This window comes from Hylobates moloch, unplaced genomic scaffold, assembly GCF_009828535.3.
Source record: "Hylobates moloch isolate HMO894 unplaced genomic scaffold, HMol_V3 SCAFFOLD_7, whole genome shotgun sequence".
Taxonomy (NCBI): Eukaryota; Metazoa; Chordata; class Mammalia; order Primates; family Hylobatidae; genus Hylobates; species Hylobates moloch.
Genome location: NW_026652282.1, coordinates 36639593 through 36665820, shown reverse-complemented (window position 1 = coordinate 36665820; position 26228 = coordinate 36639593). Strand labels below are relative to the sequence as shown.

Sequence of the window (26228 nt, the reverse complement as noted above, 5' to 3'; positions counted from 1 at the left end):
CTCCAGCCTGGGCGACAAAGCAAGACTTCATCTCAAAAAAAAAAGAAACATGCAGTATGTGGTATTTTTCTGACAGATTTTTTCCCACTTAGCATAATGTTTTCTAAGTTCATTCATGTTATACAGATTTATGTATACATTTTACTTGGGTATGTAACTGGGAATGGGTAATATGGTAAATTCTACGATTAATATTTTGCAAGGTGGCTGTGCCACTCTACAATCCCACAAGGACTATATCAGCGCTCCAATTTCTCCATAGCCTCATCAACATTTACTGTTGTCTTTTTTTGTCACCCTAGTAGGTATGAAGTAGCATTATCTCACTGTGGTTCTGATTTTCATTCCCCAATAACTAATAATACTAAGCATCTTTTCAAGTGCTCATTGGCCATTTGTATACCTTCTATGCAGAAATTTCTATTCAGATCCTTTGCATCCATTTTTATTTATTTATTTATTTTGAGACGGAGTCTTGCTCTGTCGCCCAGGCTGGAGTGCAGTGGCGCGATCTCGGCTCACTGCAAGCTCCACCTCCCGGGTTCACGCCATTCTCCTGCCTCAGCCTCTCCAAGTAGCTGGGACTACAGGCGCCTGCCAACACGCCCGGCTAATTTTTTTTTTGTATTTTTAGTAGAGACGGGGTTTCACCATGGTCTCGATCTCCTGACCTCGTGATCCGCCCGCCTCGGCCTCCCAAAGTGCTGGGATTACAAGCGTGAGCCACCGCGCCCGGCCTGCATCTATTTTTTAATTGGGTTGTCTACTTCTTTTTCTTGCCTAGTTACCCTGGCTAACGCCTCAAGCAGAATGTTAAATATTAGTGGTTGGAGTGGACATCTTTGTCTCATTCTTGCTCCTAGGGGGAAAGCAACCAGTCTTTTACCATTAATTAGTATGATGTTAGCTGTGGGTTTTTTGGGACAGTCTTGATCAGGTAGAGGAAGTTCCCTTCTATTCCTAGTTTGAGCCTTTTTATATTGAAAAGAGGTTGGATTGGACAAATGCTTTTTCTGCATCTATTAAGATGATATATGCTTTTAGTAGTTTCACTATTGTTGGATGGAGTATTCCATAGATGTCTGTCAGGTCTGTGGCCTGTTAGAAACGGGGCCACACAGCAGGAGGTGAGCCCCCCACCCCCCAGTCCGTGGAAAAACTGTCTTCCACAAAACCAGTCCCTGGTGCCAAAAAGGTTGGGGACCGCTGGTTTATAGTATTCAAGTATTTTTTTCCTGCAAATTTGGAACACTCTGTCTGATGTCACTTGTTTTGGGCCTAATTACTTCCTTTAGGATGTCTTGTAAGCCAAGTCTTAGAGCAACAAATTCTCTCAGTCTTTGTTTATCTGGGAATATCTTCAGCTTGCCTTCAGATTTTAAAGATTCTGCTGCTGAATGTAAAATTCTTGGTTGTCATGTCTGTCCCCAGCACTTTGAATATGTTGTCCTACTGCCTTCTGGCCTCAATGTTTCTGATGAGAAGTCAGCTGTTAATTTTTATTGGGGTTTCCTTGTGCAGGAAAACTCGTTTTTCTCTCACCACCTTCCAACTGTTCTGACTATAATGTTTCTCAGTCTGGGGCTCTTTGCATTTACCCTATTTGCAATTCTTTAAGCTTCTTGTCTTCCATCAAATTAGGGACGTTTGCAGTGACTATGCTCTGTCACTCTCATTCATCTGGTATTCCCATTACAATTAATGTTGGTCCCCTTCATGGTACCCAGTATTTCCCTGAGATTCTGTTCACTTTTCCTCTGTTCTTCAGATTGCATAATTTCTACTCATCTATCTTCAGGTTCACTGATTCATTCTTCTGCCAGCTCAAATCTATTGTTTAGCCCCTCTTATGAATATTTCATTTTGGTTATTATACTTTTCAAGTACAAAATTTCTATGATTTTTTAAATAAAAAATAATTTCTCTTTACTATCCTCTAATTTAGATTAGACATTGTCATCATACTTTAAAAAATTCTTTAGACATGGTTTTCTTCAGTTCTATGAGCATATTTGTAATTCAAGTCTTTGCTGTCAAGTCTGTCTGCAAAGCCCTCCATTTGGCCTCCTTCAAAGGCAGTCTCTGTGTCAGTCTACAGGTCACATCTTCCCATTTGTTTGCATGCCTCAATTTTTGTCATCAAAATCTGGACATGTTAGATATACAACCACCTGAATACCGATCTCTCTTCCCCCACCCGTTTGCTTGCTTGTTTAGTGGCTGGGCTATGACTATGGGAAATAGAAATATGACTATGGGAAATATGGGCTATGACTATGGGAAATAGTGACTGGGCTATGACTATGGGAAACAGACTTCATAGTCTATTTCCCTCACAGTGCACAGCTTCCGACAGCTCTGCCCAGTGTTTTCCTCCTCCTTTTAATCCTTTAGTCTGCCTACCTAGGAGTTGCCCCTGGGTCAGTATAAGTCCCTTATTGGCCAAACACTGTGTTTAAGCCTCCTTGACTAGTAGATTTTTACCCTTTGCCACTGGATGTCTGCGTGGCTTGGAGGCTGCTATCACACCACTCAAAAAGTTTATGTTTTTGTCCTATGTTCATTCGGAGACTAGTAGCTTGCATGTTCCCTTCTCAATCACTCCAGCAAGGATGCAGCAAGTCTTCCAGACTGCCAGGGATACATCTAATTTTCACGTCTGGCTTCCTAAGAGTTGCCCCTGAGTCAGGGTAGCTTATTATTCACCCAGTGCTCTGTTTGGTCAGAGCTGTATTTAAGTCCACTGTACCGGTGAGGCTTTCACCCTTTGCTGATGGATCGACATGAAGCTTGGGGAATGTTTTCAATTTGTCCCGTGTCCATATTTAAGTCCACTGTACCGGTGAGGCTTTCACCCTTTGCTGACAGATCGACATGAAGCTTGGGGAATGTCTTCAATTTGTCCCGTGTCCAGTTTTGATTGTTTCTTTCTGCTTAGGTGCAACCTAATGCATACACGTAGCATTCCTGACCCCCAGGATTGACTGTGATCACAAGAGGGCTTGTCTTGGCCACCTCTTTATCTAGATCTTTCTGTTAAATTTCTGGTTGCTCATCCTGTGACTTGCTGATACCAGTACAAGGGAGCCACAAGCACTCTCCTAATTCTTCATCACCCAAATCTCCAATTGTGATAATACCCTTCGCCACAGCATGGTCTGGTCCAAAGAAAGTTGGTCCCTTCAAGCACAACTGCTGAGCACAGCATCCTCACACCTTCTCTCTCCATCTGGACAGAACATCTATGTTACTGTTCAGGAGATGGAGGGAGGACAGCAGCTAACTTCTCCCAAAATGATATCCCTGCCTTAAGAGCAGGTGCTGGTGTTGGGTGTGTGGGATCAAACTCTGATTTTCTCAGATTGCACTCCCTGACATATAATTTCCACCCTGTGAGCAAGCCAGGTTGGGGATAATCAGAGCCCCAGTATTCTCAGCCTGTCATGCCTTAAGTAAAGCATTTATCCTACAAGTAGGCACTGAATGGGGTAAGGGAGTCTCAGTTTTCTTGGACATGACTGCCTGGAACAGAGCTTCTGCCACATACGACTGAAAAGGATCAGAAATGCCAGTAGCCTGCACCTCACGTGGTCAAACTACAGCCCTAGACTGGCAGCCGTAGGGAAGGAGCCCCTGCTTCTTAGTCACACCTGCCTGGAGTAGAGTTTCCACACAAGAAAGCTGGATCTGAACATGGGAGAACAGAGTAAGTTGTGGCTCAAATGCTACAGACTCTTGCTGTTCTGCAGATTTAATAGATTTTCTTGAGTGTTTTCCCATTTGCTATACTCCCTTAGGACAATTTTCAGGTACTCTAAATGACTATTGTTTATATTTTTCTCCAGTTAAATGGTTGTTTTGTTAAGGCCTGCTGAACATTTTACTCTGCCATTCCAGACATGAAAATCCTCACCCCCTTGGGTTTATTTTCATCATATACTCTTCATTTGTTAGTTGGCATTTTTCTTTACATGAGTATTTTCATATTTTATTTTCATTACTAATTTTGACCTAATTATGGCCAGTGAAAGCCAACTCCTGTGTCCTTTTGACATGCCAACATGATTGTTGAGCACTTTCTTACTTTCTGGAATAAGATGGTCAAGGATGTGGTACTTTCCCTGTTCCAGGCCTGGAAACAGCCGTTTCTCCAAGAAGGAATAAATTGTTCACAAAATGGATAATATTTAATTATTTTTAAACCACAGAGAAGCCACACAGACTTAATAGTACTTCATAGTTGATGTGTAGGAATGAGTCCGAACTGAGAAAATCTAGCACAGGATCTGCATCCTAACATAGCACTGTTGGTGAATGACACTCATAAAGAAATCTTTTTGTGTGGAAAACGTTCCTAAAAACTGTTACTGTTGGATGGAAAAGACCAGGAAGAAGTAACACAAGGTAACAGTCCTAAGTAAACAGTGCAAAAATCTGACCTACAGTGAAGTTGGGTCGTCCAACTCTATCCAGAAACAAGAAAAAATGGTAAATTAAACCTTCAGTAAGTACTGAAATCAGTAGAATGACTATCCTACCAATGAGTTAAAACTTGAGTGAAAACTAAAAGGTGGTTTATACTTTATTGTATGCATATGAAAAACTTTTAAAGAATAATTTAAGTAAGTACCAGTGTAGGAAAACACTTGTAGTGAGAACATGAGTAAATACTGTAGAGAATTTTACTAAGTTCATTCTTTTATCTAAATAATGTTTATGAGGTAAAATCAGCTGATCATGCTTACTGTGGAAATGTTTTTCCCCCAAAAGCTAAAGATGCTAGTGAAGATAAAATACAGGCAGCACAAACCATTGGTAAAATGGTTATCAGAAATTGAGAATATCAGTGAACTGTGGAAGCCTGATGTTATCATGCCAAGTAACCTAATGCCTCATAGCTAATGGGATTCATCTATCACTTTTATTATAGAGGCAAAAACCATAATTTACTTTAGAATTGCAAATTTAGAAATGTTAGTGGATGTTACCACAGAAGTGATTTAACATTGTAAAAAGTTTAATAGAAGAATTTTACTAGTTTTAAAAATTATTTGCCCCCACCCCCATATTTAAGTATCTCCAGACTCATCAGTATTAATCAAGAGTAGTGTAATAAATTGGAAGAAGAAAAGGTACCAAGGTTAGGAGAAAAAAAAGGTACGATGTTAAAATTCAGAGGGGAATTTACTATGTGCCAGACATTATTCTAGCATAAATAACCTGCCCACAGTCATACAGCTAATATGTTTGGGTCATGTTTCAGACCTAGGCAATCTGACTATGCAGACTCACATCTCTCAGTTTGCAGATATACAGACAACATAAGGAGGAAAAACTGAAGAATGTAATCATTCCTGTGATAACAAAGTTGAGATGAGGCAGTAACTCAAGTAGAATTATACTAAAATGTAGCAGAAAAAACCCTAGTGAGACAGCAGGGTTCCTGACCTCTGGCAATGAAATTAAACACCACATGCAAATGAAGTAAATAAAAATTAGCATTAAAGCACATATAAATTATATGGCTCCACTCTGGGGGAAGGCCCTCCTTGGCAACCATTAGGGCTTTGTACCACCAGAAAGAGATTATAATAATATACTAAACCCAAATGCTTGGGTATACTACACATAAACCTCTTTTTTATCTCACTGATTTTGAGTACCTTTGGTATAGAACGTAAATCACATGGCTGTATTGCCTTGATCGTTCTATTATACTGCTTAGAAGGAACCTAGGACTAAAATGCTAAGATCGCTGTCTGTTGCTCATCAGCTGCCTAACACTTAGATTGCTTGTCTAGCTCTACAATCTATTGGCCCCGAGGAGATAAATGGAAGAATAAAGAGTCAACACTATCACTGGGAGTATCAGAAGAGTTGCTTAATTTTTATGTTTATCTGAATTTCATTGGGAAATGTACGTAAGTATTAAGCAAAAATCTGGTAATTCATAAGCACCAGGGGATGTTATTCAATAATGTCAAAAGCCTACTCCTCAAATAATGAGTATTATAAATATTCTCATTTTTAACATACACTATGGGCTTCTGCAGATCCTACATAACGTGTTAAATGAATGGTAAGCTGAGTAATCAGTATGTTTAACTCTATAACTAACATTGGTAATATAGTATTTTCTTATATACTGCTCTGGAAACAAACTTGAAACAACAAAGTATCAATGGGGAAAGGGGTATGAATTTGTCATAAGACAGAAGAGGAATAGTATATACTGAGAAGCCATCCCTACACTCTTGCACACACAGACTGACATAACTGTCAGAGGGCAAAAGAGCACTGACACAGGGCTCCACACATGGCAGGCTAAGACTTACAATCAGGATATGTTGAAATCACAGGAAACTTTATCCTAAACATGTTCAAACAATTTCACGCTTTGAATGCCAATGTAAACATCTAGATTCTTATAGCCAGGCTCTCATCTCTACTCTTATGTTTTTTAAATTCATGGAGTCTTGAAGCACTTACAAAACATAGGCTTGGCATTATAAAAGAACTATAATGTAAGAACAGACTTAGACAAAACAAGTTTCCTTTTAAAAAGCTAAAGGTGGTGGTAAAGGACATAAAGGTTGAAAATGAGTCAAGTACATTCCTAAGAAGTTAGCAATCAATCGTAAAAAAGGCAGGCACAGCTCCCAAAGCAGGGAAGAAAAATCTATTTAACAAAGAGAATGGGGGGAGGCAAGCACTTAGTGAAGACTCTTAAACTGCTGGCCTAGAGTTTAGGATGTCTAAGAGTTGGGAGTAATAGTGGATCTTAAATCCATAAAGGAACATGATTTATATTTCTAAGGTAATTAATGCAAAAAAAGGTCACTGCTATTTCCCATAGTTTATTTTAGCTTACAATACGTACCTCTAGCATACAGTCTCATGCTTTCCATGTAAGTTGCAAGGTTTTCTGCTACCAAAGTAACTAGGGCATGATTGTGTTGAAGTTGATTGATTAAGTCATGGCGATAAAACACATGGGGACTTCGCTGAGTTTGACTGAAACGAGAAGAACTTAACAATATAATTAGGCAATTAAACTCTGTTGTAATCAGAAGAGTTTGTACTATCTAAATTCTTAGCTACTGATGTAAAAACTTAAAAATTATACTTTTGTACATTTACTTCTTTTAATGAAAATATCACAACCAACTTAAACTCTTCAAAAAATAAGACATTTATTAATTATTTTACACAAAAAGCATCCATCAGTATTCTCCAACTTCACCAAATGGGAGTATACCTCAATGACTAATTTCTATACTATAATTGTACCAAAGCACTTATGTTATGTAATTATTCCCAAAATTATAAAACAGAAACTTTTTTTTGCAAGACTAGCATCACAAAGATTATGCTACAGTTGTAAGGAAGAATTTAATCAAAGAAAATGCTCTTAGCATTTTCTTATTAGCTATTTAAGAAAACATCCTGGGACACTCTGTTTGTAGCCAAGTTTGCCCACAGTGTCACCACAAAGTTTTGCTATCTTCATTGAAACCCTAATCTGTTTTGCTGCCTTCACTGAAACCAATCAACTTTCACAACCAATCAACTTTCACATCCTAGTTTAGGGGAGACGAGGCCACTGTTCTTGGGAGAGTATGTGAACTACTGTGTCTACTTCGAAAGACAAATGCATTCATTTGAGAAAGGCCGAAATATGTACAATGAGCCAAACATACTCAAAATATGCCCCTCAAATAAATATTATTGTTAATGAGATATATGTCTCAATTTCTTACAGTGTTTATAGCTTTTCCAATTTGCTAATTTTTTCTAGCCTTGGGGAAAAAAGTGAGACAAAGTTCAACTGTTTAAATAGACATAAACATGACCTTTTCTATTTCTGTCTGAGGTATAATCATAGTAATCTAGAGCTGTAAAGGATCCTGGCAATCATTTAATCTTACATATAAAGAAAACATGTTTTTTTGTTTGTTTTGTTTTTGTTTTGAGACAGTCTCACTCTGTTGCTCAAGCTGGAATGCAGTGCTGCAATCTCAGCTCACTGTAACCTTTGCCTCCCCGGCTCAAGCGATTCTAGTGCCTCAGCTTCCTGAGTAGCTGGGACTACAGGCGCATGCCACCACGCCCGGCTAATTTTTGTATTTTCAGTAGAGACGGGGTTTCGCCATGTTGGCCAGGCTGGTCTCGAACTCCTGGCCTCAGGTGATCTGCCCTCCTCGGCCTCCCAAAGTTCTGGGATTATAGGGGTGAGCCACCACACCAGGCCAAACATGATTCTTTACAGAATTTTTACAAGATTAAATTACTGGTTTGACACAAGATTCACACCTAGGAATCCTGACTCCACTGTGAATATTCCTTCTACTGCACCCTGCTCTCCTTCTCTTCACATTATTTTTTCCTTTTCATGTTATCAGTTCCAACTCTATTACCAGAAAATAGGACAAATTATTTCAGTAACCAGAATTTGACACCTAAGATAGTATAAAGACAGCTATTAAAAAGAAATTTAGCTAAAATAAATGTTTAAAAATTATGAAACTGTATCTTGTCATCTTTCATCAATTTAAATGTTCTTGTGGTCTAATCTATCTTTAAAGACATGCTATGAAACTTCTTGGCACACTTGCTGGAAATATAGTATGTATATAATAATAATTCTGAACCAAGAACCCAAAGGCAATATTATCTTGATTTTGAGATTATCACTTAACTGTGGCTTACTTCCTCATTAATAAAACAAAGGAGGTAGATATAATAAAGGATTCTTTTGTTCCAAACCCTTCTTATATAGCCTCTTCTCACTCCACTAATTTAAAAATTTGCATTTGCCAGCCAATATGCTGTTTTCTTTTCAATAAAGTACATAAATTTTAAGTATTGAAATTTTCTATGTTAAAAAGTCTTACCTCAAATTTTGAGGCGCTTCACCAAACAAACTACAAATTTCTCTAATTTGTTTCAGTGCGGGAATAACCCATTTGTCATTTGTGCGAAGTTCTTCTATAAAGCGATCTATCCATTGGATCTTTTGTGTATCACGGTCCTTAAACAAATGATTTCAATGTTTTAAATAGATCAATACTCAGGAGAATTTTATTTTCAAATTATTTTGAGAATTATAAAAGCTTTTCTTTTAAGATTAGCAATACAAGCATCATGTTGTAATTACAGTAAAGAATTTAATTTAAATAGTAAAAGCTTTAAGTTTCTTTTTATTTCACACTTACTTACTACCAAAACTCCAAAAAGCCCAGCACTGTTATAAAAGCTTTGTATTATATGGACTGAAATATATCTGTACACACTACAGATCCTAAATATTAGGCACACTGACAGTTTGATTTTCCAAGTTTGCCAGAGGGTAGGTATTTAGCCAGTATTTTAAGAGATTCTACCGTATCATAAAATCCAGAATTAATATATAACAAGACCCTGTTACTCTAAATGGGCCATCTTTTAGTGTGAAGAACACAAAAAATGTGTATTTGACTAAGAAAATAAATAGAATGACAACTACATTTAAAAATAATCACCAAAATCAAAACAAACACACATACAAGGAGAGAAAAAGGACAGAGGCAGATATAAACTTAAAAATTAAGAATGTTATAAACCCAAATTATTTCAATTATGGTATTTTACTTCTCAAACCTTAGTTACTTTACCTCTTCCTCTAAAGTCAATAGTAATCAGAACTGCAAGTTTGTGTGCCTAACAATTTCGTAAGCTCGGATTGTTTTACTTTTGCATACAGGGAAAGGAAAACAATTTTGTGGAGTTTATTTATTTATTTTTTTTCCTGAAACCCCTCAAGTTTGGGGTTATTTTGTAATACACAGATATTCCTTTTTTGGTAGCAAAATTAGGATCATACTCTTAAGTGATATTAATCCTTTTAATGGCACCATAATCCAACCCTGTATAAACTATTAGTAATTATTCACGGCTGGGAGCTGCGGCTCATGCCTGTAATCCCACCACTTTGGGAGGCCGAGGCGGGTGGATCACTTGAGGTCAGGAGTTCGAGACCAGCCTGGCCAACATGGTGAAACCCAGTCTCTACTAAAAATACAAAACAATTAGCTGGGCACGGTGGCACATGTCTGTAATCCCAGCTACTGGGGAGGCTGAGGCAGGAGAATCGCTTGAACCTGGGAGACGGAGGTTGCAGTGAGCCAAGATTGCGCCACTGCACTCCAGCCTGGGCGACAGAACGAGACTCCGTCTCGGGAAAAAAAAAAAAAAAAGTAATTATTCAGGAGGCTTCCACGTGTTCATGTCCATAAACACTAATGAATGTCCTTGTGGGTACCTCTTTGTATCCTTTTTCACTATTTCTGAAAAGAAATTTCTCTAAGTAGAATTGCTGGGTTTAATAGCGTGTACATTTTTAAGGCCATGAAAACATTTATGATCAAATGTACACTTTGACAGCAGTTTTGGCAAGCAGAAGGGAAAAGGTGGCAGTTGGAAAATGACTTTTAAAAATTTTTTCCCAAACAATAAATGAAAGTTGAAGTTGAAAAAAGGCAACAGTCTACTAAATTCAGTGAAACTCAGTAACTATTCATGAATGAATGTGTACATCACTATGCCAGGCACTGATACTAATAGATATTTAAAAGAGAAGTTACTAGTTAAAAGCCCTGATAGCAAATGTACTGCTTTGATTCAAGACTCCTCAGAAGGACCCTTAGTTTAATGAAATAATTTATACTCAAGGCCCTTATTACTATTTAATTTGCTGAATACTTACCGAACTGTCACAAGTAAACATAGTCAAAACCTGAGTAGTACCTACATTAATACACCTTCCTGAGCTTTTCTTGGTTCTTACCTAAATACCAGTTCATCAGTGTAACAAATAGTTTTATTAACATGTGAGAAATTACTCAGCAATGTTCACTTTACCATGTGTTAAAAAATACACATGCCACAAATTAGAATGTAGGGAAACTGTGTAATTTGCTCACTGTGGAGGCACTAAATGTTTTAATGGTTAGGAAATTCTATTAATTTTTCTTAACTTCCCTATGAGCAAAGAAAACCTAATTTCTCTTCCCTCTGAAGTCCCTATCAGCTTTAATATTCTAATTCTATTCAAAACTGGCATTTCAGAACAAGACACTTGATAATGCCACCACTGTATGTTCTGTTTATACTTTCTCCCAAGGAGACTAAAATGCTTTTCAGATGAGTCACAAAACCTTGATGTACAGATCCTAAGGAAAGCAGACTAATGAACAAAAAAAGTCAACTCTGGAAGATCATTTAAAAACTAACAATGTCAGAGTAACACAGAACTATCCTGTAACTAAGCCATCCTAACTGAAGGGGAAAAGTCACAAAAAGTGAGCAAGGCAGTACACTCTTACCTGGGAGCAACTGTAATCTAGTATTTTTATATGGGCACTGAGAGCCAGGTCCATGATATCTACAGGCACATCATCACTGTGAGCCAGATTCCACAGAAGGTTCAACACTTTGTGTGCCATCACACCATCTTTATCATCTTCTGCAAGACGACGTATCAGCTCAAGTAGCTTTTCACGTTGCTTTTTACTCGCATTTGTCCAACTGGCCTAGAAAAAAATTAAGTGACATGAAAACAACACATATTTAGTCACCACTTCATAAATTGTCACCAGGTTGACTATATTCAAATTCATCAAAAGCAACATAGCTAAGCACAGAATTGTTCAAGTGAGATCTGAAAATATAGTTAGCCTAGTATTTTTTTATAGGGTAGAGTTAAATTCCAAAAAAGAAAAATAAATGATACATTATTTCAATTTAGAAGACACTCAATTAAAAACTCTAAAATACTTTATAAAACCTCTAAAATGGTATTGTAATACAACATGGTTATCATGCTTGGGGAAGGGCAGGGTACTAATGGCATTTAGTGAGTAGAGACCAGGGATGCTGCTAAGCAATACGGGAAAAGCTTTATGAGTAAAGTTACTGCTATGGTTTGAATGTCCCCTCCAAAACTCACGGTTAAGCTGGCACCATGCCTCTTGTTACTTCCCAACCTCCAGAACCATAAGCCAAATAAAATTCTGTTCTTTATAAATTACCCAGTCTGTGGTGTTCTGTTATAGCAGCAGCAAATGGACTAAGTTGCTAATCAGTGTTTATTAGAAAATAAACTGAAATGAACCTAACATCAACAGTAGAAGAACGATTAAGCTGACCGGGCACGGTGGCTCACGCCTATAATCCCAGCACTTTGGGAGACCCAGGCGGGCAGATTACCCGAGGTCGGGAGTTCAAGATCAGCCTGGATAACATGGTGAAACCCCATCTCTACTAAATATACAAAATTAGCTGGGCGTGGTGGTGCATGCCTGTAATCCCAGCTACTTGGGAGGCTGAGGTAGGAGAATTGCTTGAACCCAGGAGGTGGAGGATGCAGTGAGCTGGGATCGTGCCACTGCACTTCAGTCTGGGTGACAGAGTGAGACTCTGTCTCCAAAAAAAAAAAAAAACGATTAAGTTAATGAGAGAAGATCAGTTCAATGGAATTACTAATATCGTACGTCTTCAAAGATGATGTGAATACCTGTTTCTATTTCCTTCCTACACAAAATAACAAAAGGAATATGACAACTCTAAGAATGTAAGACTAAAATATCAGATTACAATTAAAAACATCTGGCTAACATTATAAAAAGAGAGACAACTAGGTATTCCTCAAGGAAAAGCACACCACTACTTAAGATTATGTACTAGTAAAATAAAAAACAAAACCTTCTGTATCAAAACTATTGACAGACACCAAGGCAACAAAAGATCCAGTTTCTTCAACAAATAAATTGCAGGGAAAATAAAAAAGAAGGAAGCTAGTTTCAAAGAGACTTAAAAGACATACACATGGACTGCACCAGGATCCTGATTAAAACTCACTTCTAAAATGAAGGCGTATGATCTAAGACAACTGGAAGTTTTAACACTATTTTATGAATTAAGGAATTATTGTTTTTTAGGTAGATAATGGTATTGTGAATTTTTTCATGTGCTCATCTTTTAGAGATACAAACTACATGAAAAGGAGAAATTAAGAACATCTGTTCAACCAGTGCAACCATTAAGTGAGTGAAAAAGATAACCAAACTGGGAGAAATTATTTGTAACTCTTGAACTGACAAGGATTAGCATTCAAAATATATCAAGAACTACAATCCCCAAAAATACAAATAATGCCACGGCGGGGGGAGGGGAGGAACAGGCAAAAGACTTGAACAGGCATTCACCAAAAAAAAAAAAAAAAAAGGCAAATAGCTGAAAAAATATACAGAAAGATACTCAATCTCATTATTGATCAAGGGATATAAAAACTAAAAGCACAAGCACAATGAAATAACATTTCAAACACCAAGAAAACTGTCAAAAATTCAGAACTCTGACAAGAACAAGTGCTGGCAAAGATATGAAACTTACTTAGAACTCAAATGTTTAAAAACTAGACTCTAGGCCAAGTACATAAAGCAAAGTCTAACCCAGAAGGTTGGAATCATTTGGTTGCAATCTGCAAAGAACCACAAGGTGACTCAGACTTCATTGCTTTCTTTCAAAATCATCTTTAGCAGAAACTTTCAACACTCCATAAGAATTGCCAGATTTACCAACACCTTGGAAAAAAAGTGCTTGTTACCAAATGACAAGTGCTCAATAAACATGTTAAGCCAAAGGGGGAAGAACATGAAGAGTCATTATTATATTTAGACCATTATTGTATTTAGACTATCCTGAGAAGAGGGGGGATACAGCAGATACAATAACAACTCCTTTCTTTCCTTCTCTCATCAAAGAGAAGGACACTGGTCACGTATCGTCATTTCAGAAGTCTTTATCTTTACAGTGCCCATGATGACCAATTCTATTATTTCCTCAGCTGCCTTTGATATACTTCAATGGATGGAAAAAGTATATAAGTTTTGCTTTTACATGTACAGAAACAAAATATATAAAAACCACATAAAAGATTCACTCAATAATTTGTTCCCTTCAAAATAAAATTTTCCATAAGGCAGCGATTTTTCCATAAAGCAAAGCTTTAATGTCCCTAAGACTTATCTGTGAAACTTGCTTAAAATACAGACTCTTGGGCTTCAGTACCTACTGATCTGATTTAATATGTCTGTGATGGAAGCCAGTAAAAATGGTATTTTTTCTTCTACTGTGAAATATTTATCTAGAAAAGTACGAGCATATACCATTATTACAGTACACAACGTGAACACCTGTGTAACTAGTACCCAGGTAAAAAATAATACATGGCAATTAACATCCCAGAAACCAGCTGTGCCCATTTCGGAACTTTACATTAATGCAATCAAGGTGTATTAATTACTGTGTGGCTTTATTCCTTTCTTCAACCTTCTGTTTATTAGACTCATCCATACGGTTGAGTTGCTCTTTCATTGCCGTGAAATATTGCACTGTATGAACATTCCATAATTTATCTATTCTATGTTTTATCTATCCTACATAGCAGGTTTTTTCACTATTACAAGTAATTCTGCTAACAAGTGTTGCTGAACATGTATCCTGGTGTACATAAGCATGAGTTTCTCAAGTGTATATTCAGAAGTCAAACTGATGAGTTAGGAGAATCTTAAACTTTACCAGAAATACCAAATATTTTCCAAAGTGGCTATAGCAATTTATGTTCCCACTAGTCAGTATAATTATTATTTTTAACAAGCAACTTTGGTGACCTATTGATCTAATGCCAGTTGTTAATAGAACACCCCTTAGTGCAAACTGCCAAAAAGTCTTTATGTTCCTAATCCACAAATTCACTAACCACTTGAGCTTTCACAAACCTAACCCTGGCAACTAATCAAAGATGTTACAAAACATGGCCTCAAAAACCAACATGATGGCATCAATGCAGATACGACTGTAGCAGGAGTTCTTGGGCTACCTTATCAGTTACATTGATTAACTCATATTTTGCTTGTACATATGGCCCCAGAATACCAAGATACTGGTATTCTCTTGCTTTCATCTTACTGTTTATTGCAGCCAATCATCCTTCCCTGTAGTCCTACAATTTGCTTGAAACTGTAACTAAAATAGAAACTACCAGGGGAAAGAAAGAAAAAGTGATAGCCTGAGTTTCCGTTATGGGGGCTATTAAGAAAATGAACATCAAGTTCTTGTTGGAAAAGAAAACAATGGCCAATTCCTTCACACCACAGACTGTTTAATGGGATTTCTATTTAAGTACTTATTGGCTAAAAGTAATTCACAGATCTAATTAATCAATTCTATTTGAAATAAAATGGTAATATTTTGCTATGTTAACAATTACCTTAAAACAATCAAAAAGATGATCAAGTTGTTCAGGAGAAAAATCCCATGCCAATTTTGCCAGGAGATCATGTACATTCTTCACAATGGCTTCATGTTTCCCTGCCTATTGAAAAACAAAAACAAAATCACAACGCACTAGAATCTGAGTAATAGATTAAGTAGTGTATACTGCTTGCTGACAATTAATAAAGTACTCCTATCTCCTTCATTTAACTATGTAACACAAGAAAATTCCTAACACAGCCCACGCGGTGGCAAATGCCTATAATCCCACCTACTCGGGAGGCTGAGGCAGGAGAATCACTTGAACCCAGGAGGCGGAGGTTGCAGTGAGCCGATATCGAGCCACTGCACTCCAGCCTGGGCAACAGAGCGAAACTCTGTCTCAAAAAAAAAAAAAATTCTAACATTATAAAAATGCTTTAGAACTGCCATCTAAAACCTGGCAACTTAATTTCATGATACAATAAATACAGCTAATGTGTACTTTGGCGGTTCATACAAACCTTTAATATAATTTATTTAATTTAACATGACAATTTTAATATTGCAAATAAAAAATAAGGCACACTAACAATCTTGTTTCAAAACCGGAACCTTAAGCAAAGGCAAAGCTGTTTTCTTGGTTTTTATAGACTAAAAAAACAAAGCTTTATAATCTACAACTCAATAATGCTTCCCAAGAAATCCATGATTAGAAAACTGTCATTAAGATAATAGAAGGAGTTGTAGTTTCCAACTCAAAAACTAAAAAAGTTACTAATCCTTCTGAAGAGTTATAAATCCTCTGGAATAATTATTACAGGTCTTTATAAATAATCAAGTGATTTAATTCTCCTGACACTGGAGGTTTTTGCTTTCTATTAAATCTATGAAGAAACCAATTACAGATGTCTTTACTCTTTCAATAGACATTCCTTAGGATTTTACTGTTTGCATCTTTATTTAAAACCACTAACAAATTCTCAACCTTTATCAAATACAGATAAAATAATATTTTTATTTTTAAAAGATTATTGGTTATTTCAAAAAGATTCCTGGCAGGGTAACAAGCATTTAAACATTCTCAAAGTCAAACAATACAACCCTGCATCCATTTCATGACAGCTACTGTATTTCTTCAGTTTTTAGTATCTTTATTTTAAAAACTAAATAGCCATCATCTTAAATTCCTTACCTGTGCTGCCCAGATATTATCAAGATCCTGTAAGGTCAGAGCTTTTTCTTTGATGACAAAACGAAGAATCTTCTCTAACTTTTCTACATATTGTGGCTGATGAAGACTATCTCGCAACACTATGGATAAGATATTGTTCTGCTGTATCCATTCCTAAATGTTAATTCAAAAACGTGTTTGAAAGCAGAAATTAAAGCAATTTTTTCTTAATTGCTCACACCATTATTAAATAATATAAGGAAAATTAAAACACATTTACAAAATATAATACTGGTAAAATATACTTATGTGTTGCTTTAATGGAAAATTATGAAATTTTATAACAATTTTGCACATACAGAAATGCTCCCATAAATACTGAAATTACAAAGATTCTACACTCCAGCATTTACTCAGAAAAATATTATTTAAGTACACAATCACCATGGTAGGGTGAGTACAGGACCAATTTTAGGATCTTTGGATTCTTTATCCCAATTTTGCCACAGAATTATGTTTTGACCTTGGGTAAAAAGGCACTCTATTTTTTACTTTTATTTATTAACAATTATCATGTGCTAGGCACTATTATTGCTTATCCATTATCTCTTTAATTTTCCAAACAATCCTAGTAAGAGATACATTATTCTATTACAAAATGTAAACAGGCTCACAGATGCTAGAATTGGAATATGAATCAAGTCATATGCTTCCACAGTCTGTTTTTCTGTAACACTGTGCTAGCTTGCTCAACTAGCATTCATTTAATCTATAGCAACAGAATAAAGTGCTAACTCATGATACAAACAGGGAGTAATCCACACTGTATGATTTTGCAGTATTTAGCTGAGAATAAAAAGTAGTTAGGCCCGAAATGTGCTAGAGAAGTACAGGTCTCAGCTGATAAAGAGCCAGTTTTTAATGTCTAATCTGTTGCAGATATTTGTTTTTATGTTATTCTACATATATACACATATATTTTTAATATAGAGACAGGGTCTCGCTTTGTTGCCTAGGCTGGTCTTAAACTCCTGGCCCCAAGCAATCTCTCCTCGGCCTCCCAAAGTGCTGGGATTACATGCGTGAGCCACTGCAGAGCCACAGATACTTTTGTAAAACACAATAAAAATGTCGCAATGTCGAACTGCAATGAAAGTTTCTAAACACTTAATGCCATTTTCTGTCCTATCTAGGACTGGTTCAAGAACCAGCACCAGTCTTCAGAGCACACTTTGAATAGCTCTGTGCTGGACTTTCCATGAGGCAGATACGTACAACATATGTATGAAACCAGATGTCTACCACCTGACCCCCTAACACAGGGCAATATCTAAGCAGTCTCCACATGCATTTTAACACACTCTAATCACTAACTCCCCTATTAAAGTGAGGGCTCCTTGAGGGCAAGGACAGTTCTCCTACAGATGTTTCCCCAGGACTGTTACACATATACATTCAAAAAATATTGGCACTGTAACTTAAATGGCATACTTACTTCAAAACAATATAATACAAAATAGCTATGGTACATAAAGTTTCATAAAATTTCAATGTCAAAATAAGGGCTTTCAAAATAAAATTCTCAAAATCGTGATAAAACAATTTGTATAGATCTTATTCTAGTAATTTTATTTCCTGTTTTAAAACGTTTAACTGTAAATGGTCAAATGAACAATAGGCCACTTTATAAGGTACCAGATACTACCCAATCCATTTTCTAGATCAACTCTACCATTTCAACCAACTTCCCACTCTCCAACAAACTAATAATTACTTCAGAACACCACATTCATCACTAAGTTTATCAAAGATGTTTTAAAGCTACCCATATCACTACCAAATAATAAACTATGTTATTTCAAAAAGTTCTCGGGATTAACAGAGTTATAAATCAGTCAAAACACCTCCCAATTTCAGTTTACTTTAAAATGTTACTATTACTAATTTTTTTAGCTAGAGCTATTCTAATTTCTTGTCTTAAGTAGATTCTTATTCATATAAAGAAGAATTGAAGGACTCACTGCCATTCGTTCAGCTGTGAGCCACTCTTCCTCCTCAGGATTACCATGTCGATGGGTATAGTATGATACACTAGATATCACCTTATTAACTTCATTCAGTGCATTCATCTTTCCATTGAAAGAAGAAATTTGCAATAATCTGTAAGAAAAATTCAGTGATAAGTATGATTCTAAAATCGGCATTAACAATTATTTCAAGAGGTAAGTATCTTACCTAAGTATCATTTTTAACCTAAATATTTCTAAGTTTTTAACAGTTTCTTCTTGTCCTGGAACCCTTGAAGCTAAATTCTTCAAAGATTTAATAATCATTGAAAGAGCATCATTTTTGGCTTCATTCTTTGCTTCTTTTTTCAGTTCTTCATCAGTTAAGTTTTCTAAAAACTGTGGAACCATTTCTATTATTGGAAGAAAGTACTTTTTCACTGTATGAAGAGTGAGAAACTCATAGCATTGCCCAAATGGTCTGAAATAAGAAAGATACAAAACTCCTGTAAATACACAATTTCTTAAAATCAATTTAGGACTAAACTCTCTATATTACTTTTTAAAAATCCAAGTTACTAGCTGAAGAAACCACACTTGAAAAATTCAATTTTTATGAAGCAAAAACCAGCAATTCTACGGTGCACTAACCATTGATTTTTAAATGTAACTTACTTAATAAGGGCTGCAATTATTTGAACGTTTAATGCTGATCCATTAATAAAACGATCATGCAAAATCTGGAACCCATTTAAAGTGCCAAATTTGTTGAGAAGATCCACTAGCCAACCCTGTAACACAATTAATGAAAAACGTTAACTTCCTACTTTAAGGGGTAAAAAGCACTAAAGCCTTATTGAAATACACTAGAAATAGTAAATTCAATAAAATAAATCATCTTTCAAAGGACCACAAAACATTGCATTTTGTTCATAGTAATTCCATCTGTGAGACAGAAGCAGTATATGTAGCAAGTATAGATTAAATCACTGGGGCATAGTTCTGTCTGTTTGTACCAATGAAAGTGGTGAACAGGAATTAGAAGACATGCTCCTATTTCAGATATCCCACCATATAAGAATGAATACCTTCTAATTACTGGAAAGTCTTTTATATTAAAATAATTTTCAGGAGGCAGAAAGACTTCAAGAGAGTTAAGAAGCTACTTGGTAATGAATTTTGAATCTACTTGTTTAGTTGTAAAACATTAAAATTTCCCTATAAACACAGTAACTAATAGCCTGAGAGTCAACTGTCAATTAAAAACTAAGGCCTGGTACTAGTATCTATTGTTCCTAAGTAGAATATGCTGGTTGATACTTTTGCTTATACAAATTGCACCCAGTTCTCCTTATCTTAGAAAGTAACACCATGCAACAGGATGAACTGTCTAAGAAAGAGCTGTAGCTCAAAGTACCATACAGCTAGCACAGACAACAGCTGTGAGGCTAAAAGCCTGTCTGTATGTAAAAACTTAAAATGAATTAAAAGGCTATATAGATACAAGAATCAAATATATGTAGAAATTAATGTACCTAAGAAAACCTTTCACACCTTGCCACCTTCTAAAATTTAGGCCATGTTTTAGAAGCCACTGGAAAACAAGGGGCAAAAGAGACAATTTCTCTTCTAAGCCTCAAGCAAAAATAATTTCTACAGCTATTTTTTAAAAATATACAGGAAAAAGTAAAGATGCTAAATAAATGGCTGTATGTCCAATGTTTGTTTAAAGAGAAAATATGATAGCTAATGCTAGTTTTTTGTGTTTTTTTGTTTTGAGATGGAGTTTTAATCTCCATCTCAAAACAATGAGTGCAATGGTACGATTATCGGCTCACTGCAACCTCTGCCTCCAGGGTTCAAGCGATTCTCCTGCTTCAGCCTCTCAAGTAGCTGTGATTATAGGCACGCACCACCACACCTGGCTAATTTTTGTATTTTTAGTAGAGACGGGGTTTCACCATGTTGACCAAGCTGGTCTTGAACTCCTGACTTCAGGTGATCCACCCGTCTTGGCCTCCCAAAGTGCTAGGATTACAGGCGTGAGCCACCTTGCCTGGCCTACTGCTAGTTTTTATATGGTGTTTTGTTTTGTTTTGTTTTGTTTTTTGAGATGGAGTCTCGCTCTGTCGCCCAGGCTGGAGTGCAGTGGCGCAATCTCGGCTCACTGCAAGCTCCGCCTCCTGGGTTCACGCCATTCTCCTGCCTCAACCTCTCCAAGTAGCTGGGACTACAGGCGCCTGCCACCACGCCCAGCTAATTTTTTGTATTTTTTAGTAGAGACGGGGTTTCACTGTGGTCTCGATCTCCTGACCTCGTGATTTATATGGTTTTAAAAGAATATGAATGAACTAAATTCTCTAATAAACCCATTATCGTATTTCAATAATAGTGTTTTCCTACCTTTTTAGTCATGAAAGGCTAATTCAAAACCATTAAAACTCGAGTACTTAATTCACCAGATCCCTTTTGTCATTCAGCAATTATAACAAAGTACATGCTCATTATGTAATATATTTTACTTCTTCAGTAACTATAATGAGACTATTAGATTGATATACTTGATAGTTACATACAATATTTATAAAACAGCAGGTGTGGACACAGTAAAGAATTAGTCTAAAGCTAATCTTTCTGTATTTCTTTGGCTGCAATGTACGCTTAAACAATTGGGAATATTCAGATAGAGTGCTTCAAACTGAGGCTAATAGGCTAGCTTCAGCAGCTGCCAACAACAGCTTTCCTTCTCTGGCTCTAAGTTGTCAAGACTGGCAGAGAAAGATCAGTCGCCCTAAACAGAAAATTCAAAATGACCACATAGCCTACAATTCACCATATGCTTTCCACATAGTTTTCTATTGCTACAAGTTCCTTTTCTCAAAGATGGCATGGTGAATGTCACCTGAGACCTTCTGTCATAACCAATGAAGTTTTTATTATATTTTAAATGTTTGAATAAATGATCTCATTTAAACATCTTCAAACATCTTGGGGGAAGATGGGGATTAGGAAACACTCTGAGAGACAGTCCCAACAGCTTTAGCTTTATCATGGGTCAAAAGTTGAGGCCACAGAAGTTCAATGTCCCAGGAGGGTAGGGGGGTGTAGAGAGAATTTGAAGTAGAACAGAAGACCTACCAAAAGCTCCAGAGAATGATTAAGTATTAAGGCTCAAAAATATTCCCAATAAAACAGACTTTTAAGCTCTGTAACTCAAATTTCTCAAAGGTAAATGAAACTCATTACAAACAGTATCCAAAAGTGAATCTACAGCTTAGAAAGTTTATCTTCATCGACTAAGTCTGATGATCCGAATTTTGCCACTACCACTTTTGGAGAACAGGAGAAAAAAACATATGGAGGCTATTACGTATCTCTTAGATTTTTCATTATATCATAACATCTGCATTCAACTAGGACATGGCTGAAGATGCTGCTAAATATGTCCCCTTTTAATCAGATTTTCAAAAGCTTATAGAAGACCTGTTTAGCTGTATGATAAAATTTCTCTTACTTCAATAGCAAGTAAATGTGTAGGTAACTCCATAGACTATGCTTCTCCTTGATTCGCAACTATATTTTGGGCTATGTTTTTAAAAATTGTACTCTTGAAGGCTTTGAAAGGCTAACACTCTCACAATCGCTACACTTTGTAAGTTTAATAGCAAGAACTATACTTCAAAGATATAAAACTATCTTCAACCAGAAGTCATCTAAAAATTTTACATTTAGCCATGTTAAATCAAGTTTTGTTCCCTGTGAATCTCTTAAGTTGTGGATTACTGGCACATAGAGCAAAAAAAAAAAAAGTAAAATTTAAAAAGAAATACAGTATAGATTAAAATTTTCATTTTGAAGATTGCCATTATTTAGATATTAACCTCAACTACTCAAGCAAAAATAAGCCATCTAGTGGCAACTATATGAACTGGGAAATATCAGAAAATCTCAACTTAAGTTTGACATTTTTTTGATAACTTCAGCTTATTAGTAAAATAAACCAAGTTCTGCATAATGTATGACTTAAAATTTTTCTGGCTGGATAGAAAAAAGGGAAATTTGTACAAGACCTATAATATTAAACATGTCTCCCTAAAATCTAAAATTTTAAAATTATATAATATTTATTAAAAGCAGCAGCGTTTAGGGATAAATTTTTTAAAGTGTACAGTCTGTTTACACCAATATAGAAAACTTACATTTATGTACAGAATATATTTAAGTGAGATTTGGAAGATTTACTATATTGATTTCATTAACAATTTCTGTAATTTTATGATGTATTATTAGGTATTTAGAGGATATACTTGATTTTGGAGTCAAAATCTTAGAATGCCTAAAATTATCACGGCCCTACAGAACAACAATTGAGTCCTTGGTCAAAGAAGTAATCTCCTACTCTATTTCAAAGAAAAAATACAGTCTGTTTCCTACTAACCCAAATTATGACTACTTCTAAAGAGGCTGGACAGAAGACAATGGGGATAATTATACATGCAGAAAAAAACAACTAGAATGACAAAGCTACGAAAAAGGCTCCTGGTTGTGTGTATTTTCATTTAAAGTGTTATTTCATTGTCACACTTTAAATATAGATCACTGAAGATTCTATGTCAGAACAAAACAATTGTTATTATTTAATTTTGAAAATAACAAACCAACACACCTTTGGTGATCGAGGATCTGGAGAGCGGGCAAAGAGTTCATCTTCAGGCAACTGAACACTTGAGGAAACTGATTCACATGGACGTGTACCATTGTAGATATGGAATTTGCAATGAGGATTTAAGGCCATGGCAAGAAGTTCTAAAAGTGGAAACCAGTCTTGGGACAACTTGGCCACACATAGCTCCACCAGACGATGAGTATTGTTAATAATACACCTCTGTTATACAAGGGGGAAAGGCAATTTATAAGATCAAAACACTGCAATTTCAAACAGAAATATCTTCCAATATTAATCGTATCCTAACAAATAATGATCTCTCCATTTTTCTAATCATTAATATTGGGATCAAACTGATTATCAAAGGACAAATTAGATTTTGTTTACTTCAAAATTTATATGGTACTTTCAAAAGCCATTTGCTATGGCTTAAAAAATACAAGAGGCACCATAAGTTATCTATTCCTGCTCTACGTCCACAGATAAAGATGCAAGTTACTATTTTTTCTCTGTGGAATTTGTACACGAGAGGCAGCAAAATTCTAGAATCTAAACAATATGTCAGGCTGAGCGCAGTGGCTCACACCTGTTAATCCCAACACTTTGGGAGGCTGAGGAGAGCGGACCACTTGAGGACAGGAGTTTGAGATCAGCCTGGCCAACAGGGTGAAACCCTGTCTCTACTAAAAATACAAAAATTAGCCATGTGTGCTCGCATGTGCCTGTAGTCCCAGCTACTCGGGAGGCTGAGGCATGAGAATAGCTTGAACCCAGGAGGCAGAGGCTCCAAGGAAGCCAAGATGGCGCCACTGCACTCCAGCCTGGGCAACAGAGCAAGACTCTGTCTCAAAAAATAATAAAATAAACAATATGTCAATCATCCAAGATAAATTTGCTAGCTAAATGTCAAATGCAGAAGTCTGACGCCACTTCCAAAGTTTCCATTTCTACACCTATAAAATTACATGTTAAATCAGAAAATGTGGAATTTTTATGCTATGGTCATATTTGGGAAATAGGTTATAGGCCACAAAAATATTATCTGCTTGACAACTTATGACCATTTCCATAGTATACAAAAGAACAGAGGCTGGGCATGGGGGCTCACACCTGTAATCCCGACACTTTGGGAGGCTGAGGCAGGCGGATCACTTGAGGACAGGAGTTCCGGACTAGCCTGGCCAACATGGTGAAACCCCATCTCTCCTAAAAATACAAAAATTAGCCAGGCATGGTGGCGCATGCCTGTAGTCCCAGCTACTCGGGAGGCTGAGGCAGGAGAATCACTTCAACCTGGGAGGTGGAGGTTGCAGAGAGCTGAGATCACACCACTACACTCCAGCCTCGGAGACAGAGCGAGACTCCGTCTCGGGAAAAAAAAACCCCACAAAAAACAAAAGCAACAGAGACTTACAGTAGTTACGGCATTTTATCAGTCTAAGACATATACTTTTTTCACTTTTTAAGATCTCTGGAATCTGACTCTATCTTATAATCAATGAATAATACATTACTGTTTTCCTAAGGTATTTGCAGAGAGGAATTGTGTTTGCTTCTGCTAGTCACTTAGGGGCACTACCGACCTGAGACCACTTTACATTTTCCATTTAAGGGCTTTTTGTATCACAACTATAATTTGAATTCAGACTACAACTGTTTAAATACTGGCTTGTGGCTTAGATTTTCACTTTTTTTTTTTTTTTTTAATCCCTCCCTCCACCAAGTGCCAAGGTTGAGATATGCAGGGTTTTTGCTGTCCCTTTCTGCATAGCAAGTTCATTTCTCATTTACCTCTACACTGACGCTTTGGTGTCCCAGACATATATGAAATGCCCCATCTTGGGTGTTTTTCTTCCTTAATAGTCCATAAAACAGTGACGTACCTTACAATTGATAGCATTACATTTTCAATGAAATGTGATGACTTGCCTAAGGTCACAGACACTTGAGATCCCAGAGGAGAGATTAAATCCAAGTTTATCTCTAAATCTCATGCTTATTCTAAATGACCATGCGGCCTTCAAGAGACTTAATTTATGAACATTTTTAAGTTTTTCATTTTTAGACCTTTTAATTCAATTATAACAGAATAAATATAACACAGCCACATACACATATACCTCTCCCCACTCACAGGCATCACTATGTAAATCTGATCCTTTAAAGTCAAATGCAAGACTCACATGAATTTCGAACTTCCAGCCACTCACTGCTTCATCTGTAAGAATTTTAGTGAATGATATTGTTAGCCCATCTCGGAAAAATCGCTGACATGCTTCACTCTTAACATCAAGGCCTAAGAAAAAGGGAGAAAAATTAATGCAAACAAAATACTTATCTGGTTGTTTTTACATTGTCCAATATACAATAAAAGGTAATAAATAACTGGAAACTTCACCGACAGCTAACAAATATTTAATTGCATAAAAGTAGATTAACCGAGTAATATTAACACTAACTGAAAATGTTACAAATTATGGCACTAGCCTTAAACACAAAATGGTAATCAGCAGCACCACGAGAAGAGGCAAATTTAAATAGTATTTTGTTCCCTGAAAATAAGTCTTCGAACTTAAAAACATTTCCCAATTTTTAAAATCTTATTTTGTTCATAAATCATTCATTTAGCATCAATATCCTTATACTATTCTGTGTTTGATCAAATAAAATGATTTATGTCTTGTCTTCCTTATTAGCCTCTCTCAATTATCTCAGTGTCTCTGTTTCTTTGTATCTTTGCTTAATTTCACCTCATTTTAGAAAGGCAACAGAGCAATGTGCTTCCAAACAAAGAAAATCTGTAACTTAATGACAAAAAAAAACCTATTCAATTTGTATAGAAAGTATTATTTGATTGATAGTACAAAAGAGATGGTAATTTCAACTTTTAAAAATTTGGAACTTGTCGAAAATAACCGTGGTCTCAGAAAAAAAAAAATATGGTGGAGGGAGGAATACACGTCCACTGAATGTCAATGCTATTAAATGAAATACCATTAATCAGTGTTTATCCATCATTTTACAGTCAGGACTTAGAACATGCTTAGCAAAGAAGTCTTCCAAAATTTGCTGATATGCCCAAAAGAAA

The 26228-nt window shown here is 36.3% G+C and overlaps 1 protein-coding gene across 1 annotated transcript in view; it reads right to left on the bottom strand.

The window, feature by feature from the left end:
• Nucleotides 1–26228, bottom strand: part of USP9X (ubiquitin specific peptidase 9 X-linked) — a 142151-nt gene that overhangs the window by 66279 nt on the left and 49644 nt on the right. Inside the window, exons 5-15 of the mRNA XM_058441305.1 lie at nt 25324–25436; nt 23141–23359; nt 19150–19265; nt 18704–18955; nt 18490–18628; nt 16490–16642; nt 15311–15415; nt 11364–11570; nt 8895–9031; nt 6881–7014; nt 4444–4465 (exon numbers count right to left, since the gene is read on the bottom strand). Coding sequence (XP_058297288.1) covers nt 4444–4465; nt 6881–7014; nt 8895–9031; nt 11364–11570; nt 15311–15415; nt 16490–16642; nt 18490–18628; nt 18704–18955; nt 19150–19265; nt 23141–23359; nt 25324–25436 — 1597 coding nt within the window. The remainder of the gene's footprint in view (nt 1–4443; nt 4466–6880; nt 7015–8894; nt 9032–11363; nt 11571–15310; nt 15416–16489; nt 16643–18489; nt 18629–18703; nt 18956–19149; nt 19266–23140; nt 23360–25323; nt 25437–26228) is intronic.